Source organism: Benincasa hispida, chromosome 1 (genome assembly GCF_009727055.1).
Source record: "Benincasa hispida cultivar B227 chromosome 1, ASM972705v1, whole genome shotgun sequence".
In the NCBI taxonomy this organism is placed as follows: domain Eukaryota; kingdom Viridiplantae; phylum Streptophyta; class Magnoliopsida; order Cucurbitales; family Cucurbitaceae; genus Benincasa; species Benincasa hispida.
The window spans coordinates 67,399,517-67,419,597 of NC_052349.1; the positions used below are offsets into that span (position 1 = coordinate 67,399,517).

At 34.0% G+C, this 20,081-nt stretch overlaps 1 protein-coding gene across 1 annotated transcript; it reads left to right on the forward strand.

The window, feature by feature from the left end:
* The first annotated feature begins 15,420 nt into the window (after positions 1 to 15,420).
* LOC120078268 (telomere repeat-binding factor 4-like) lies at positions 15,421 to 19,661 on the forward strand. Its single transcript, XM_039032827.1, has 6 exons — positions 15,421 to 15,698; positions 16,595 to 16,794; positions 17,391 to 17,475; positions 17,773 to 17,856; positions 19,069 to 19,354; positions 19,440 to 19,661. Exons 1-6 carry the CDS (start codon positions 15,549 to 15,551, stop codon positions 19,469 to 19,471), a joined length of 837 nt encoding a protein of 278 aa, XP_038888755.1. The 5' UTR covers positions 15,421 to 15,548; the 3' UTR covers positions 19,472 to 19,661.
* The last annotated feature ends 420 nt before the right edge of the window (positions 19,662 to 20,081 follow it).

Below are 20,081 nucleotides of genomic sequence, written 5' to 3' on the forward strand. Positions count from 1 at the left end.
CATTTTCAAATCTCGAAAATAAAAAAGACACTTAGTTCAAATCTTAGGGATTAAAAATGCATTTTGCCCAAATTTATTTGTTTTCCTTGTATTCTTATTTTGAATTTTAAATTTTAAAATGTATAACATGTTAAATAAATATAAAAATATTTAGAAATATAGTATCTCATATTATAAGTTTAGTTTATTTTTTTTCAAAAAAATATATATTATAAATTATATAATATTACAAAATAATAATTATAAAAAAAAATTTCAACATAAAACATGTTTATACAAAAATAATAATTATTTATTGTCAACTAATATTTAGTGGTAAGCACAACTAGCTTAGTGATTTATAAACATAGTATCAAGCACATTTTTAAAAATTGTTTTAATTAGAATCTAGTTTTTGAATATGCTACCAAATACATATTTGAAAATATGAAATATTATTTTATTTTAATTCATTGTTTTCAAGTTTATATTTTCAAGTTCTTTACCAGATATCCTTTAAATTTGTATAAGTCAATCAATTTAGATAATTCATTATAATTTACCTTTGAAAATCATCAACGCATTAATTCTTAAACACTTGTAAGCTTGTTCAAATATCGATTTTTCAAAATAGATTGTTAGAGTAAATGAATGGACGATTCTCAAAGAAAATTCTAACTAAGAGTCTAAATTGATTCATTTATGAAAATCAATGTTTAATTTATACAACTATAAGTTTCACAAGGTGTTTCTGAACATAATTAAAGACGTAAATTGATACACTTACAAAAGTGTAAGATTTAAATGGATACAATTTTAGTTTGTAGATTAAATTAATACAAACCTGAAATTTAAGGATATAAATTGATAATTTTTTTATAATATTTTTAGGAGCAATGGCTCTTTTTAACCTTTTTTTTGACTGATGTAAGTCGAATCATTCACCTCAAACAACTTTATGCCAAAAATTACTTTTTTAAAAAAAACTTTAAACTAAAATATCAATTTTAGTTTATAAATTGATATTTTATATATATATTTTTTTAGGATTGATAGCCTTGTTAACCTTTTTTTCTTTTTTTACTGATGGCAAGTCGAATCTTTCACCTTAGAACAATTTTGTGCCAAAAAACACCTTTTTTTTTTCTTTACTTTATTTAAAATAACTATCTATTTAATATTTTTTTTAGGAAAAAAAAATCATAATATTTTTCCTTTTTAGCTCTAAATATAAATAAGAAAATCCAGTGTTTATAATCAAATCTTATGGAAAAAAAAAAAAGGTTGAAGCTTATGCTATTCAAGATCACGACGATATCTATAAATCAATAACGTAATATTGCAAATAAGTAACAATCAAATTATTATTATAAAAAAAACAACGTAATATTGCAAATATGTAACAATCAATTTATTATTATAAAGATTCTACAAAATATATATTACTATAAAGGACAAAGAAAAAAAGTTGAAGCTTATGCTATTTAAGTTCACAGCGATAATCTATGAATCGATAAAGTAAAATTGCAAATAAGTAACAATCAAATTATTATTCTAGGGATTCTACAAAATATATAATATAATTTTAAAGGATGAATCACAAAGGAGACGTTTGACAACAAGAATTTGGTTGAGTTCGTAATAATTATCTGTAAAGTTAAATTATTTTTGGAATTAAAAGGTATATAATATAGCATAGCGTTGAGTTGAGTTATAGGTCTATATTTGGAGTGCTAAATGGAGTTATATTATGAAGATATATGGTGCAATCTTTTGTAACTTAAGGATTCTATTTTCTTTTACATGTTTTCGTTGCTTAAAATTTTCTTTTAATTATTTCATTACACACATGTTTTTCTCAATTTTCAACACTCAATTGAGATGATAATTTAAAAAAACTTCACATATATTTTGCAATTGAGGCTTGATGGGCTTAATGCGATGGTCTTTCATAAATATTAGGAAGCGATGTGAGTTGATGTTGGAAATTTATGCGATATGTAAATAAATTTGGAATAAACTAAATTATATCGTAAACTTCCACTTCACAAACCAATTAAGTAGTCAATCATAAAATAGCAAATAAAGACGACAAGGATAAAAGAGAATGACACTGAAAAATATACTAATCCCTTCCCAAACTCGGGACTACATCCAATAGATCTTCTATAACTCCAAGTTCTACTACAATGGAGATTGCAAAGAACCCTCAAACTCATGCTACAAATCTCTCCCCAGATAATCCTATACAAACTATTTGAATCTAGTACACAACTTAGTATTGAAATAAACAAACAAAGAGAAATCCGTAGTTCTGAAATTTCGATGTAGATATCGACATCGATATTTTAATTCTTGCCCGCTGCAACGAAACTTATCATCTTGGACAATTCTAAGATTTACTCCCATTACAAATGTTATCTCTGATATTCTTAGCAAACTCCAAAGATCAACATAAAAACTATAAAATCAACAAAGTAACAAAATAAGAAACCATAAAAAAATAGCTGTAGTTCATCTATGCTTGCCTCGACGTATGAGCAAGCTACGTGGAACTGTCCCCCAGACATAAAGAATAGTTACGTACTCCTACTTCAGTTAAGTGGTACCAACTGACATCTTTTCCAATCCTAAATATCTGTTCTTGAAGAAGATATATTCTAAAAGTGGCTTGACTCTTTCCTTAAAGTTTCCTGCCAAGCTGGAGACTTTGTCTTCGACCTCAGTAACTGCTTTGGCCTTTCAACCTGATGTCCTTATTCGCTTTGGCGACTTCATCAATTCATTTGAATGTTTGACAACTAGGGTTCGTGAGAGCCATCAACTTCCTTTCTCGGACTTCCCAACTATTTCTAAATCTATGGATCTTGATTTGACTGATTGAAATTGGCTATCTTTACTGCTAGCTCAACTGCACCTTTCTTTAACTGGTATCCACTATCTCGCTGATCTTTTGGCAACATGAAATTGACATTTGAACAATGTAGAATATTTTGGCCAACTGCCACTACATGGGATCCTAACGTGAGCTCGCACTAGTGACTGCCAAACTCACAATTGTAACCCTCACCATTTAACTTGCCAATAGATATGAGATTTATCTTCATTCTAGCCACAAACTTGACATTTTGTAGCACTAACTTTTCTCCATGCTTCATCTTCATATTAACATCTCCAATTCTAATTATTTTGGAAACTTTACCATTACTCATTCTCACTAAATCATGGTGCCCTGATGTTAAATTCCTATTTGAAGTTATGCGTATAGAAGCTACACTGTCAAACGTTCATTTTGATGAGTGGCCACCATTTTCTGTATTACTCTTAATAGACACATACACCATCAATTTCGACTATATTTGCCTACTTCTTTCTTTTTAATATCCTCTTCTAATTTCCTGCACTAGTTTTTAAAGTTGCCCTTTTCGTGATTGTAAAGCACTCTATCTCATTTTTCCTATTCTTTCACTTTTTATACTACTACTCGACCCATCATTTTCAGAATTTATCTTGTCTTCACCTCTATTTACAACTAAAGTTGAACCTACAATAGATTCTTTACTATTGTCCTTCCTACGAATTTCTTTAGCTATAACTAAATCACAAACGGCTAAAAACTTCAATGTGTAATACCCAATAGAATTAGGCATTGCTATTTTCATCAATAAATTCTATCTTGACATATTTCAATTGAATAATTAAAGTGGTAACCTCGTTGATATAGGAATTAACATAAAGATCCTCAATCATTTGCATGTTGAAATTTTCTTAAGGAGATAAACTTTACTATTAGCATATGGTTTCTCATACCTATTGGTAAGTGCTTCCATCAAATCGACTGCATTAGTCTCAGTGGCTACAAGATTGGCAACATTCATCGGCAAACACATTTTGATGACTGTGACTGCTTCTTCATCCAGCTTCTCCCAAATCTTATGACATCCTTATCAATCTCTTCTTCAATGCTTTATACATTTTCTTGTAAGTCGAGAAATTTTTAACCTGCATTTTCCAATATGAAAATTTGTCCCACTAAATTTTATGATTCCTTCGAAACTTCTTGGCTCTAGATCTACGACTCTTGAACCAAAAGCTCTGATACCACTTGTTGGGAACTTATGAAAGATATAAATAAATACGAAATAAACTAAATTATATCTTAAACTCCCACTTCACAGGGTAGAGCCAAATAAGTAATCGATCATAAAATAGCAAATAAAGAGGATAAGGATAAAAAAGAATGGCACTGATACTGGTTCATGCCAAACTTGGGGTTACGTCTATGTTAGGGTTGATGCTCTAAATCTCGTGAGTTTTGTAGTTTGTAAATTATTCGTATATAAATTATTTATTTAATAAAATATAGTGTTGTTCTATTTGACATTTAGTTTGTATTAACCCAAATCCAATAAACTAAGATCATAGGTTATTTAATATAGCTTAAACATGTATGTGGTGACATACAAGTAGATCATGTTTAAGTAATAATCTAAATAGTCTGTAGTAGATGGATAAGGTTGAATACCTTATTCTGATGATACTATGGATATGACCCACTTTGTAATTGTTACAACTGTTGTAAAGTGTTACAAATGATTTGATCCTGATCATTCATATGGAGACATGTGAGCGAGGTATCCTATACAAAGAGTTTGTAGAAGATCTGACCATGAACTAATTAGTCTCTCTTTATAACACTGTTACTTGAAGAGACTTACATTTCACTAGGATTATCATAGGTAATTAACCCTAATTATGAGTGAGTTGTGAACTTTTGCCTGTGAATGCGGTCTTTTGATTTGTATGAGTGAGAGTGGCCAGTTTCGCCAACTCAATATGCCTACCATTTTGGGGATTCATTCGAGTGAAGAGCTGGAAACACAGCTACACAATATGGAATTCACTCATTCCCGTTGTTAGAGTAAGTAGATGAATTACTTCCTTAAGGGCTGATTTTAGATCTTAAACAATGAGGCGCCTCACTCTCTTACTAGTCATAAAGGGGTATAGTTTATAGTTAGACTATAACTAATTGTTCATTAGAAGGATTAGTGGTGCTTAAGAAGTTAGATGTGTAACTACGGGAGTAAAACGGTAATTTTGACCCATTTGTGAATGGTCAACTTACTGCTGATTGGTTATATCCAATGGACAAAGAAATATATTTACAGTGTGAAGAGTACAACTCTCAGTCTTTAATAGATTGACCGATAGTTAATGAATGTTGATTAATTTAATTAAAGAGTTTATAATTAATCCCGTATCATTGGAGCTTCTAATCTGTAAGTTCATAAGGTATCTTGCTAGCTTAATAAGGGTTAAATGATAACCAATTAATTTTGAATTAAATTTGGTTCATTCAAATTAATTACAGAGAATTAATTGTATGAGATGGAATTAATATAAATATGAATACATTATAATATTAAGTTTAATGAGAGAGATAAACACTTGAATATGATTCAAATATTAATTATATAAATGAGATTCATATAAAAACTATTAATTAAAATTAATATGAATATGATTCATGTTAAAACTATATATTATATGGAAAAATTTAAAGTTAGATTTGAAAGAACTTGTGAGGGCCCTGAGCGAAAATGTGGATCGTCCTCATTTTTAATATTTCATAGAATGCAAACTTACATAATGTAAAATTATGCAAAAACTAAATTTACAGCATGCCTTAATAAATGAAAAGAAGAGAAATAGGGTTAGAGAGAACTTATACTTGAAGAACTCACAATCTTCACGAAAATTCCATTCTCCGGATTATCGTGAACAAAACACGATCAATCCCAAAATGGCCTCCACACTGAAAATTACTTATGTATTCTCTGGGAAGATAATCCAAGGAGCTATGGGCTCTTTAGAAAATTGGAAGAGAATGAGATTGAGAAGAGGGGGAGAATTTTATTTTATTTTTTTTCAGATAACTTTTTCTCTGTTTTCTGTAAACTGTCAGAAGAAGCATAAAGAGTCTCACATTTACAACCACTTTGATTTTGAGATAAATAGAGAATTAAGGGAAGGGAAGTTACTGCCCTCCCTTTAAAATTCAAAAGTAAAAAAAAATTAATTAATAATAAANATATAATAATAATAATTAATTTATTATATATATGTGTGTGTAACTATATATTATATCATATATAACATATAACTTATGGTTTAATATTGTATCATATACAATATAACCTATAGTTTTAATTCTCTCATCAATGACATTTAATATAAATCTCATTTATACTAAATTTAATTATATGAATCCAATTCACATAATTATATTTGAATCATATTCAAATATTTTTTCTCTTTCAAATAAACTTTATATTATAATGTATCAAATATATTATATTAATTATATCATATGTAATTAAATTAAATATAATTAATTCCCTTATTTAATTTTAACAATTCTCATTAAATCGCTGTTGAGTTATAGAGGGGACCTCATGGACCTATGGATTGAAGCTCCAATGGTACTTGAATAAGTAATTAAACTCCTTTAATTAAATTATTTAACATCCATTAATTGGTGGGCACTCCACTAAAGACCGACAACTGCATTTTTTGCACTACAGATATATTTCTGTGTTCATTGGATATAACTAGTCAACAGCGTGATTGAAGGAACTCTTATCAAAGAGTACCTCTGAGTGGAAGCAAGATCATTCCAAACTCATTGTGATAGAATTACCGCATTCACAATCAAACACACAAGTTATTCATTAACAACAAATTACAGGCATGTTTTGAAACTTTAAATTACAAAGAGAACGAAATACATACCAGTTTAAGAACTCTTCTTCACAGAAAACCCGTTCTCGTCCAGGAAGCCAATCTCGCTCTCGCTGAGATTGTCCAAGCAATCGTCCACCAAATCGTTATTGTCTACCCACGAACAGACTCCTCACGAACACGGTAGCAAGGAAGACACCACCACTTGAAACCCTCAGTGTAACGACCCGACCCCCTAGGAATTAAGTTAGGCCATTACTAAAATACATGCATGCATGGCACTTAAAGCGACACTCCTTTATGTTGAAATACATGTTAAATAGATAAGGAAGTTCAAAGGCCCTTTATTAAATGCAAACGTCAAAAACAAAATTAGGATACCCATAAATCATAAAGGTTAATAAATAAATATGAAAAAACAATTCTTACTAACAAGTTCGAACATCAAAACTAACATTAAGGAAAATATGAAAAGAACTTTAAATCTCTTTATGCAAAAGCGTAAAAACTAGTCCCAGTGGCTTGATCACAGATTCCGCTTGTCCATCGCAGGTGCATCTCTACCCTTACATGAAACAACAACACGAGAAAGAATAAGTATAAAATACTCAGTAAGTAACCCCACTACTGGGTCGGCCTGGGCATCTATGTTCTCTAGATACCCACCTATGGCATATATACACATGAAGCAAGAAGGAGACTGAGTCTTATCCTACTGTAGTTAAACATGCCCCTACCTCTGGTGAATCCCGAAAGAGACACAAACTGGTGAATCCCGAAGGAAACACAAAATCTAAAGAGGCATCTAACTAATCAGTAAAGACAATCACATGATCTCAACATCCAAAATCACCACTGTACGAATCTATGACATACATATAATCCTCGATACCATGGCTTTACCACATACACATATACCTCAACAGCATATTCTACAACATTCAAGTATACATTAATATCATAGTTCTACAACATACATGTATGCCTCAACATCAATAGCTCAGATACAATCATATGGAAACACATACCATCTCATACTAACATTCAAGTATCTATGTGTATATTTAAACAATTCAGATCTCGTGCCAGAACATACTTTGGTTCAGATCATACTATCATCGTCATGCTAACATTCGCCATAACACACACTCATCACACTGGCATACAACTAAAGCCTGGCCCGTGGGCAGTTCCAGTAGTAAGATTACTTACCTTAATCGAAATTCCACAGATAAAATCAGACAACCAAACGATGACCGCGGTTTGAAGTAACAACCTTAACATACGAATACAACCATTAAATTTTAGTCCAACAATAATTGCAAAATCTCAGATTCAAAACCACAATACTCAAAGCTTAACCAAAGAACTTGATCAATAACCACTCCCAAGATTTCGACTCCAAAAATCTTCTGCTAACAGATTTTAACTCCTAATGGACGATGACTTGGAACCTTAAAGATACAAGGGTTAAGTCAAACTTAATTCAATAACCAAAGCGTTCCCATAAACCAACAATAAGGATCAAAACTCTTACCAATACTCTTGCCGAACGATCTTGAATCTGCTGGACAGTCGCTGCTTTGATTTCCCAAGTTCAAATATGAAATTAAATAAGGTGACTAATTTAATCCTTAATCCAACTTAGTGTGGGCATCCAAAGTCTTTCAAAAACCCAACCACAAAAAATAGATATTACCCAAAAGCTAAAAGCCAAGCTCCTGGAAGACGGCGCGGCGGGCGGTGGAGAAACCGGTTGGGCGAGCGGCGGCGAGTTCGGATCTGGGCAGTGAAGGGAGGCGACGCGTCGTTTGGAATGGCAGTGAGGGGAGGGGGCATGACGTTCGGAATGGGCAGTGAGGGGAGGCGGCTCGTGAAGGCAAGAAGAAAGTTTTTTGGGGAAGAGGGGAAACCGTGCGTGAGGGAGATGAGGGGGGTTTCTTTTTATTTAAAAAAGTGATAATAATAATAATAAAAGGAAAATATTATAATTATAAATAAATCATTTCCTTATTCCACTTTATACTATTTAATTCCTTTTCTTTTCCAAAGAAAATTAATTCATGCCATTAATTTTCAAATTGAATAATTTTGAATAACTTTCACGGCAACACTTAAATTCTCGCACTTATACTTCAAATCCAAAATTCCAAACATGTTCTTCAACTAAGGACAATTACTGAATTTTCAACTAATAAAGTTACTAAAAATTACATTATTATTAAATAAAAATGTGCGGGATGTTACACTCGGTATTCTCAGAGTGAGAATCCAGGAGGTGTGGCTCTGTTGAATTTGGTAGAGGGAAGAAGGAAGAGACGATAGTTTACCACGACCAAGCAAGTGGAAGATATCGAGTGTCTATCGTATAGATGACGATTGATCGTTTAGGTAAAGGTACACAATCGTGTAGTAAAAGGAGCGAGATCATATAGACGATCGTTTAGTAAAACGCTCAGGTGCACGATCGTTTAGAAAGAACTAGACAATCGTTTAGATAATCCTATGCGATCGTTTAGTAAACTGTATACGTGTATACGATCATTTAGAAACTTTGAGTTATCGTGTAAGCTCTTGATTTGCTATGCGATAGGTAGTATGCACAACTCGATGAGCGAATGTCTGATTTTTTGCAAAATGAAAACAATTTTTATTTTATTCTTCAGTTACGAAAATTGAATGCAACCTCCCACTAACTCATTCGGTTACAGGGAAAAAACATACACAGTTATCCCATAATTGTTAAATTAAAAAAATAAATATAATCTTATTATATTTATAACTTGTAGTTTAATATCACATCATATGCAATACATTAACCATAGCCCTTTTCTCCTCCACTAGATATAAATCATATTTATGTCATTTCCCTCCAATTAATGTATCTCATACATCATGTCAACCATATCATATATAATTGACCCGTTCAATCACATCATATATAATCGAACTCCCTCTTGTCAATTTGAACATTTCAAACTGACCCAAAAACTAATTTTCAACTTGAATCTATTGAGCTACCAAAGGGATCTTATGAACCAATGGCACGAAGCTCCAACGATACGTGAATAGCTGACTAAACTTTTTAGCCACGAGATCCACCATTCGTTAACTGCCAGGTATTCCACTAAAGATTGACAGTTGTACTCTTCTCACCACAAATATATTTTCGTGTCCATTGGATATAACCAATCAACAGTACGATAACCCTTCACAGATGCTTGTAAGTACAGTTGGGTCAATTTACCGTTTTGCCCATGTAGTTACATCTAACTTTTTAAGTACCACTGATCCCTCTAATGAACAATACAACATAGTTCTACTATGTGTGGACACCTCTCGGGCCATGAGAAGGTGTGTGGCGCCATATCGTTCAAGCCCTGAAATCAGCCCTTAAGGGAGCAATCTATCTACATACCCCTTCTTCGAGAAAGAGTGAATCCCATCTTGTGTAGCTGAATTCTCAGCTCCCAAATCGGACGAATCTTCAAAGTGGTAGGTTTGAGTCGGTGAACTAGCCATTCGCACCCATGCAAATCAAAAAACCGCCCTCAAAGGCAAAAATTCTCAACTCACTTAGGATTGAAGTCATGTTACCTATGGTCATCCTCGTGAAGTGAAGTCTCTGTCATGAACGACGTTATATAACGAGACTATAACACTTCGTGGTCCGGTCTTATACAAACTATGCTTTAGACTATGAGGGCGAGTCTCTAAACTATGCTTTAGAAGAAGAAAAATTTCTAAGTGTTGGAAACATAGTAAGTTAAGAGCCCAAATTTTGGCTAAGTGTCCAGGCTATGCTATGAGGTTGAGAAGCTGAATCCATAGCATAAGGGAAAAGAAGGGACTTGGACACATTAAACATCTTTAAGGGAGTTTTGGACAACCTCGGATGGCTAATGCAAAAAGGAAGCTATGCTATGAGGGGAGATGAGTGAACTATGCTATGATTAGGGCATTGGTACCCTCATGAGCGCATAGGACATCTCATGAACACATGAGAGGAGTTAATGAACGCATAAGGGCCTTTAGAAAGGAAGAATTGACTAAGTGTTGAAGGCTTTGAAGCACCACAAGTGAAGAAACCCTAAAAAGGGAGGGTTAGACACATAAATGAGCCAATTGGACTTCATGGGTGCATACCATAAAGAGAGGTAGGGCATGAAGAGCATATGGCTAAGTCCATGGGTGTAGAAGATAGACTATGCATGGAAAGAGGAAGCAAAGACCAAAGGAAGAAGAAAGAAGATGATTGATGCATGGATTGAGGCATGGGCGCATATTGGCCATTGGATGGTGCAAGAATGTGGTCTGGGGCTCAAAATGAAGCTTTGAGGTGAGCTTAGGGTTGATTTTAGGAGCCAAACCACCAAATTAAGAGAGCATGTCTTGAAAAACTTCATCATGGGCACATAGAAGGCAACGATGAGTGCATAGGGTAGGTTGTTAAAGCAACCATGCGCCCAACATAGGTTAAATGCACCAATGGGTGTTGTCTTGGAGGACAAAGATGAGTTGACAACAAAATGGAGTGCGTGGCTCAACCAAATGAAGGATGGGACAACCTAGAAGGAGGTGGACACATATCAAGGCATGCAAAAGAGGTTCATACATTGGACAATGCATGAAGAAGACACCTCAAATTTATACAAGTATGAGGTGTCATGGACCCTTGCGCTGGACATTGCATGGTACTGACACTTAGGATTTTCATGCACTCAATGTGGCATGCGTTGATGGCTTGTATTCAACGACTAAGCTGCTTCCTAAGGCTTGTAAATACCCCACAAGACTTCATTTCAGCTCACAACACAATCTTCCTTCAAAGAACATTCAAAATAAGTGATTAAGGGCAAGATTTCGGGTTTTGGGGGAAGGCCTCGCATTAACCACAAGGGGGTTCCATTGATCAAGGAGGGCACAAATTAATCAGCATAGTCCATGCATTAATCAGGTGTTCCAAGAGTCCAGAAGGTGCAACCCTGCATCCAATAAGCTCTCTGGCCGTTGAGATCATTCAGTGTTGCTGCATCAATTTCAAACAAGAAGTTCTCTCAAACTACTCATGCAAATCAGGTGATTCTTGAACCAAAATCTCATAAATTGAGTTTAATTTATGTATGAGGGTTTCTGTGAGGAATAAGATAAGGGTTGTCAAAATTGAAGGAAACTGAGAAGTGTTCATAGAAGTTGTGACGGTCGAGCAAGGTGGAGTAATCTTGAGCTATTGAGCTCTTGAGTTGGAATCTGAAGCTCAAATTTTAAGGTAAGTAAGTTAAGACATTTCTAAACAAGTTTATAGGAGAATGTGTCTCAAAATAAGGTCTTAAATAATGAGTAATTGGAGCTTCAATATGAATCTAGAAATTAGGGTTCGAAAAGGGAGCCAGGAGAAACCACGAAACTTACGAGGAGAGAAGGGTTTCGACAAATAAACTGTGAGTGGTATTCTTTTAAGGTCTTAAACATATCTTTTAGATTATATATTTATGTCATGAATGAGTAGCCAGAATGAGAATGAGAATATGTGGATGAGATGGTCAGGGATTCATTGAACCTAGTTCCTGAGCTCGGGGCAAAATCTCACAGGATGGTTAGGGGGCCATAAGGACTAGTTCCTGACCTTATGGGAGGAACCTCATATGGGATGGTCAGAGGGTCAACAGGCCTAGATTCTGAGCCTATGAGAGGAAAATCTATGTGCATATAGAAGATAGAGCGAATATGATGAGTGCTAGCTTTAACTATCTACCGTGTGTGTAGGTATGGTAGAAAACAGACTTGTTCAAGGGTTGGGGTTTAAGTATTAACCTCGTAATATGATATGCTTTTATTTTTTTGAGTTAAAAAAGATTCGTTGAGCTGTCGCCACTCACTGAACTTTCCAACTCGTGCTTTTCTTTTATGTTTTCCTTGCAGGTAGCAGAAGAGTCCAGGTTGCTGCGAGAAGTCGAGGTCTGCCACAGGCTAGAATGTGATTAATTTAGTTGTAGCTGAAGTAGGGCTAATGTTGTAAAAACTTGTCGACCTTGTATAAACTGATTTTCAAATGAATTACGCTTTCAATTATTTTCTCAAATACCGTTGCGAGTTTATTGTTTTAAGCAAGCTAGAAGAGTTGGACAGTAGATATCACACAAGGGTGGTATCTATTGTCCTCACACCCCCTTTTAGGTTCAAGAGGTGAGCTCGGAAGGAGGTGTGATAGTTCAAGCCCCAAAATCAGCCCTTAAGGGAGTAATTTATCTACTTACCCTGACATCGATGAATGAGTGAATTTCGTCTTGTGTAATTGTGTTCCCAACTCCCCAATCAAACGAATCTCCAAAATGGTAGGCTTATTGAGACGATAATCTGGCCACTTTTACTCATACAAAATCAAATAACCGCCTTTATAGACAAGAGTTCACAATTCACTTAGGATTCAGGTCATTCACTTATGGTCATCCTAATGAAATGTAAGTCTTTATTATGAATGGTGTTATATAATGAGACTAGTCATTTTATGGTCCGGTCTTATACAAACTCTTTTGCATAGAACACCCTTATTTACATGCCTTCATATGAATGATCAAGATCAGATCATTTGTAGCACTTTACAACAATTGTAACACCTACAAAACATATCATATTTGTAGTGTCACCAAGATAAGGTATCCAATCTTATTCGTCTACTACAGACTATTTAGGTTATCACTTAAACACGATCCATCTGTATGTCTCACATACATGTTTAAGCTACAAATGATAACCTTTGATGTATAGTTTGGTTTGTGGGTTTAATACTACTAAATATCAAATAAAACATCTCATATTTGATTCAATACATTATTTGTATGATACAATTACAAACTACAAAACCCTACGAGATTATATTATATCATATATAATATAAAGTACATGTTATATTATATGAGATATAATATAATGTTTTAATTTAATATATGATTTTAATATAATTAAAGGTAAAATAACTCTTAGGTGATGAACGGAGTTAAGAAAATAACTCCCCTTATCTTTCTCATATATGGGAATTAGAGGAACTTTTGAAAGATGCGTGAAACACAATGAAGATTTTATCTCTGCAAATTTCTTCCTCCCTCTCCCAAAAACTCTCTAAAGAATTCCTCCCAATTCCTCCACCAAAATTAAATGGAGAGCCCACAACTCCATCTTGATTCTCACCCTAAAAACAGTAAGGAAGACTTAAGTGGTGGTGTCCAAGAGTTTTTGTGTTCTTGCTATGTTTGTGGAAGAAGGTCTCGTGATGTAGAGGATGGGTCTGTGATCATTATGAGAGGAGCACATGAAGAATGATTTCTTCAAGGGTAAGCATTTACTCTTCTCTTTCCTCTCTGTACGTTTAGAAAGCATGATTAAAATTATGTTTATCGTTCTGTGTTTTTGTAGGATCGATATGGCAACCCTATAGAAAGCGAATAGGGTTTAATCAAACTAATTGATTTTTTTTACTAATGTGAATCCAATTATTCAAATTAACAAACTTTTTGCTAACAAGTAATTTATACAAATAATTTCACTTTGAATTAAACAAAAAATTAACCATTATACTTCAAAGCACAATTTTTAAATCTAATAAAAGGATTGGTAAAGGATATATAAATTTAAGAATTATCAATAAAATAGACATATATGAGCAATTAAATTTAAGAACAAAAATTGCAAATAATTTCAACCAATAAAATTTAAGAACAAATTAATTGCAAAATTAAATAGTTAAGAGATAGAGAAATTGACATCGAGAAATAAATCTTACTTGACTATCAATGAAATAAACCTTACTTGCCTAGTCTTAGATCCTTGTCCAGCTACGTCGTCGGTCTACCAAATATGCATGCACCACTGTCTAGATTTGCCCACTGCAACATCTTTGTTCATCATCTGCAGCCTCCATCACGCTAACCATCGTGTCACCAACGTTAGTATTTTGTCATCCATCATGCCACCATTGATTCCTCTCTTGCCAACGTAATCGACTATTCATCGCGCCACCATCGTTCACCCGAATCGACCATTGCATCGTCTAGCCACCTACAAGTCATGTCAATGGGAAGAAGAAAAAGAGATAGGAGGAAGAAAGGAGAAAGGAGAACAATGACGGAAAAAAGAAAAAGAGAGAGGAGGAAGAAATAAGAAAGAAGAAGAAAAAAATGTGGTCCAACAAAGTTTTTTTTTTTTTTTTTGTTTTATTATTATTATTGTTGTAGTTGTTTTTTTTTTTTTTTTTTTTTAATAAAAAGTAATATCAACAAGCACATGGATACGAAAGCATAGGCTATAAGGAAAGATACACAAAAACCTAGGTTTATTTATTTATTTTTTAAATATATATTAAATTGTAAATAGTCCACAATATTAGTAATAATAGGGAGATCAATAGATTTATTTATATATTTATTATTATTATTATTATTATTTTGGAAANAAATAGTCCACAATATTAGTAATAATAGGGAGATCAATAGATTTATTTATATATTTATTATTATTATTATTATTATTTTGGAAAAGTGAAATGTTCATGTCATTAACCTAATTTAAGTTTATTTTTAAAGGGTAGAAATTCCTAAAAAAAATTAATGGCCCATTATGGAGTTTGAATTTTGGGCCGGCCCATTGCGACAAAATTCAAAGAACATGACGAAAAGAAACGAACGAAAAAATTGACCAGAGACAAAAAGAGGCCGAAGAACAGCCTACTCCTCTTCTTCTTCTCGTTGTTGTTGGAAGTAATAACCCCAACGAAGGCGAACTTTTCTTCACGAAGTGATCTTCAGATAAGCCAAAAACGGCGAATCAGAATGGGAAACCAGAAGCAAAAGTGGACGTCAGAGGAGGAAGACGCACTTTTGGCGGGCGTCAATAAGCACGGTCCTGGAAAGTGGAAGAACATTCTCAAAGATCCTGATTTCGCTCCGTCTCTCACTCATCGCTCTAACATTGACCTCAAGGTCCCCATTCAACCATCTGTTCCTTTCAATTCCCTTATGCGTGTTTTTTCGCATTTGGTTTACCTGTTTGAATTGATATTTAGGGTTTTAAGTAGAAACTCGAGGTGGGACTGACTGAAATCTTGTGGGATTTTTGTTCAAGTTTAGCTTTGGTTTGTTTAGAATCTAATGGTATTTGCCTGGTTTAGTTGCAATTCCACTCGCTTAGTTGAGTGGTTTAACATGGAAGAATTTGGGTTTATTCTTACATTTTTCAAATAAATATAAATCTTTTCCCAATGCTCTCCAACAGTTTTCTACGTTGATTTTTGGACTGAACTCTACTTTATGGTTTGCCCTTAGTTTTGCTTTTGATCAACTGAATTATGTAAGAAGATCTTTTTCAGAACGTGGAACTTAAGGTGGTATTTAAACATAAATATCATTAATATGATGGCGCGTTTTTTTAGCTTGCTTCAATGGATGCCATGTACTTGGTTGATTGACAATTTTTTTGCGGTTTTGGGGCGATAATGAGTTCATAGGATAGGGTTTTCTTGTGAGGGGAGATTCGTGGCAATGGTCATTGATTACCCAAAGGCTTAAAGCTATGTCTGGATAACGCTATTCTAGTGGACCCCAAGTAACTGTGGCCTTGGATTGGATGAACTGTATAAGATCGTCTTCGAGTCTGTTACTAGATGCATCTTTGAGATTACTAATATTCCAGTATTACTTAAAACAATGATGATATGGTTTTTGTTCACCTCAAATTTAAGGTTTAAATAAGTAAATCCCTTGATTAAAAATCTTATGTCTTTCATGTAACTTTAAAACATTGTGTACTCGAAACAGCATGGCTATCTAACTAATAATTTTTGCAACTATTTATTCTATCGTGTTGCTTATGAACCCAGGATAAATGGCGTAATTTGAGTGTCAGTACTGCTTCACAAGGCTCAAAAGAGAAGTCTAGGGCGGCTCCTAAAGCAAAAGCTATTGTTGCTGCTATTTCTAACAACCAAAACTCTGCTCCTGCTAAGGTTAATGCATCTGCTGATACTGCAGGGGATGATACACCAAACAACAGCACACAAGATGGGAAAAATGTCCCAAGGTCTGTCTCTCTAACCATTTAGTTATTTTAGATTTTTAGCACAGAAATCATCTGTTTATTATTGTTATTATTATTTTCTTGGACCTCATGGGGGAGGGGGGAGAGTGTTTATAAACCTAGCCTCCCCCCCTCTCCACTCACGACCACCTACCCCACCCCAATCCACAAGTGAAGGAAAGATAAAAGAGTAGTTTTTAAAGAGGTTCAATGGTTTATGGAAATTGAATATCTGATGAAATATTTTTAGATAGAAATGGAATAGGAACCGAAATCATATTTTAATCTTATAGTATTTTATTCGTCAACAAAAGATTGTAGTACATTTTCTTTGCTCTATCATAAATTATGATTGGGTCTGCGGAATGTTGTTTTTCTTTACTATTGACAATTATAGTTGAGTTTTATGACTTCTTTTACACATGAGAAAATTCACCTCTTCTGTAGACTGTAAATGAAAGAAACAAATTTTATTTGATCTACCTCAAGCAAAATTTTGCTCACTAGAAAATCACAGTAGGGTGGCGATTGACCTTTTCATAGTCATTTATTATTTTGTTGAGGTCTCATCATTGGTCTTATAACGATCTCTTGACCAGGTATTATTCAATGATTTTTGAAGCCCTCTCAACCATAAAAGATTCTAATGGATGTGACATAGGTACAATTGTTAACTTTATTGAGGTAAGATGGCAGTTGCTTTTCTTCTCCTCTTCCTTTCATTTTTATTAAAGGAGCAATGGTAGTACTCTTTTATGTGACAATGATCTGCATGGAGATCATGATTATAATTTTACTCAGGCCAGACACTCAGTTTTTCGAGAAGGTTATTCCAACATACCATTTACACACTTGCAATATATATTTGTGAAATATGGGGATGCTTCATGCTTTTTTAGCTTCTTTGAACTATTTTTGTTATTCATTAACATCATTGTTCGTATTACATGATATTTCAACTGTTGATTTCACGTGATGCAGCAAAGGCATGAGGTGCCACAAAATTTTAGAAGGCAATTGAGCTCAAAGTTGAGGAGGCTTGTTTCACAAGGGAAGCTTGAAAAGGTGAATGTTCTCTTCATTTTTTTATTGAATCAGTTTTGAAGGCTATTTGTTGGTGCTGTGATATTTTATATGCTTTACCAATTTATGTAGTTTGACTCTTATATATGCTTACATCTATATCCCCTTCCCCCCTGCTAAAAGAAAACTTTGTATTTTTATGGGAAAAATTAAGATGTTACATGGGACATTTGAGGAAAAGTTACACTTTTGGTCCTTGGGGCTTGGGACTTAGGTTAGATAGCATTTTGGTTCATGCTGTCAATTTTCTATTACTGTAGTCTATAGTGAATGAAAGCTGATGCGGCACTTTTTTTCATAAAAATTAAAACAATGTTTTTGTCTTCTCTCTTCTCTTTCTCCCTCTTCCCATCCTTGCATCAATGGCCATTGCCACTGATCCTGCCCCCGCCGTTGTACATTGCCCTTTTTTTGTTATCTTTTCCTCTTCCTTTCATCTTCTTCTCTTTCCACTTCCTCTTCTTTCTCTTTCCCCTCATCCATGGCTATTGCCACAGCCCCCACCGTTGCATATTGCCCCTTTTTTCCCCTATCTTTTCCTTTTCTTCCTTCCTCTTCTTTCTTCTTCTTCTTCTCTTTCCCCTTCTTTATCATTCTTCCTCCTTCCACGCGCAATTAAGAAAAAAAAAATCCCCATGTCAGATGAAACAGAGGAGTTTTAAGCATCTCCATCGTTTCTCTTTCGAGAATGTCTTATTTATTATTTATTATTTATTTTAAAACAATAATAATAAATGGGAGGAGAGAAGGAAAGGGAAAGAGAAAGAAGAAGAAAGTAAGAAGAGGAAAGGAGAAAAAGAAAAGACAAAAAGAAAGAGGTGAGCACGGCAGCGGCAATGGCCTTGGATGGGGGGAGGGAGAAAGAAGAGGGAGAAAAAAGAAAACATATTAAAATTTTTATTTTGGAAATATAATTTTTTTTAATTAAAATAAGTGCCACATCGCATTTGTTACTATAGTTATGTTTAAATTACATTATGCTTCCATTTTTCAACCAATCACGAGAAGTTTTTCAACCTTTTTCAATGTTAACGATCGATATTAACAACTTGGGGATTAGTTGGTCTATATATTATTAATAAATAGGAGTTCGGTGATGACATGGGGTTGTGGTTGTGAACAGTTTTGTAGGAGTTAAAATATTTGTTTGAAATCTTTATGAATCGGGTTTCTTTGTTCTCTGCCACACTACAGGTTCAGAATTGCTACAAGGTAAAAAAAGACAATTCGTTGGCAGTTAAAACTCCTACTCCCAAACAAAAAGATGTCAGGCAACGGATAGCGCAATATACTATGGGAGGGGTGATGCCATCGGGGGAGACGGTGGAAGATGCAGCGAAAGCGGCTGCCTACAAAGTTGCTGATGCAGAGAACAAATCTTTCTTAGCTGCTGAAGCTGTCAAGGAGGCAGAGAGAATCGCAAAGATGGCAGAAGATACAGATTCGATGCTACAGATTATAAAAGAGATGTATGAAAAATGTAAGTGAAGTGTCTATTCCTCATGAAGTACAGGCGCTTTGGAACTTCTAAAACAACCTCTCTTTTTCTGTGTGTAATGTCACAGGTTCCCGTGGTGAAATTATTCTCTTGGCTTAGATCACTTGTAAGTTTAATGGCCAATCCTTTGTTGTTTTTAGTATCCGCAGTGTAAATTCTTCAATCCAGTGGAATTTTCAGCCTTCTCTGTGCCTCCAAATTCCACGTTGCTTCGTTTTTTCTTCTTTTTCGGGATGCATCGAATTAATTATAGTTTGGTATACAAATATTTAACTAGATGTTCTTAAAATGAACTTGTTTTTCCTTTGAAATTTGGTTGGACAGTTTTAACAAGAGGTTACTCAGTTTTGGTTTGGTAGTTTCTTTCCAAAGGATATTAAGGTCATAATTGGTTCATTTTTCCAAAAATAGTGTTTTTTTTAATATATAAAAAAAACAATGGCGTTGGAAACAACCATTATTCGCTGCATCTAAAATCAAAGTAAGAAATTTGGTGTAATGTTGGATATTTTTGGCTAATTTGAATAACTTGTCCTTGAATTTTGCATGATTTGTCAACTTTTAATATGCCTATCGTTTTCAACTGCTTAGGTGAAGTTTGAAGACCTTTTAATTTTGAGTTAATAAGGGTATTGTAAGTGGTAGAGTGGTCTTGTGACCACGATCTATTGAGATTTAGTCTTTCGTCGCTTTGATTTGTAATTTTGAG

What these genes read in the sequence shown, in the direction of transcription:
- LOC120078268 (XM_039032827.1), top strand. Translation starts at nt 15,549, where the DNA reads ATGGGAAACCAGAAGCAAAAGTGGACGTCAGAGGAGGAAGACGCACTT. An exon ending in GCTCTAACATTGACCTCAAG is followed by an intron (nt 15,699 to 16,594) that starts GTCCCCATTCAA and finishes TTATGAACCCAG; the next exon opens with GATAAATGGCGTAATTTGAG. An exon ending in AAAAGAGATGTATGAAAAAT is followed by an intron (nt 19,355 to 19,439) that starts GTAAGTGAAGTG and finishes GTAATGTCACAG; the next exon opens with GTTCCCGTGGTGAAATTATT.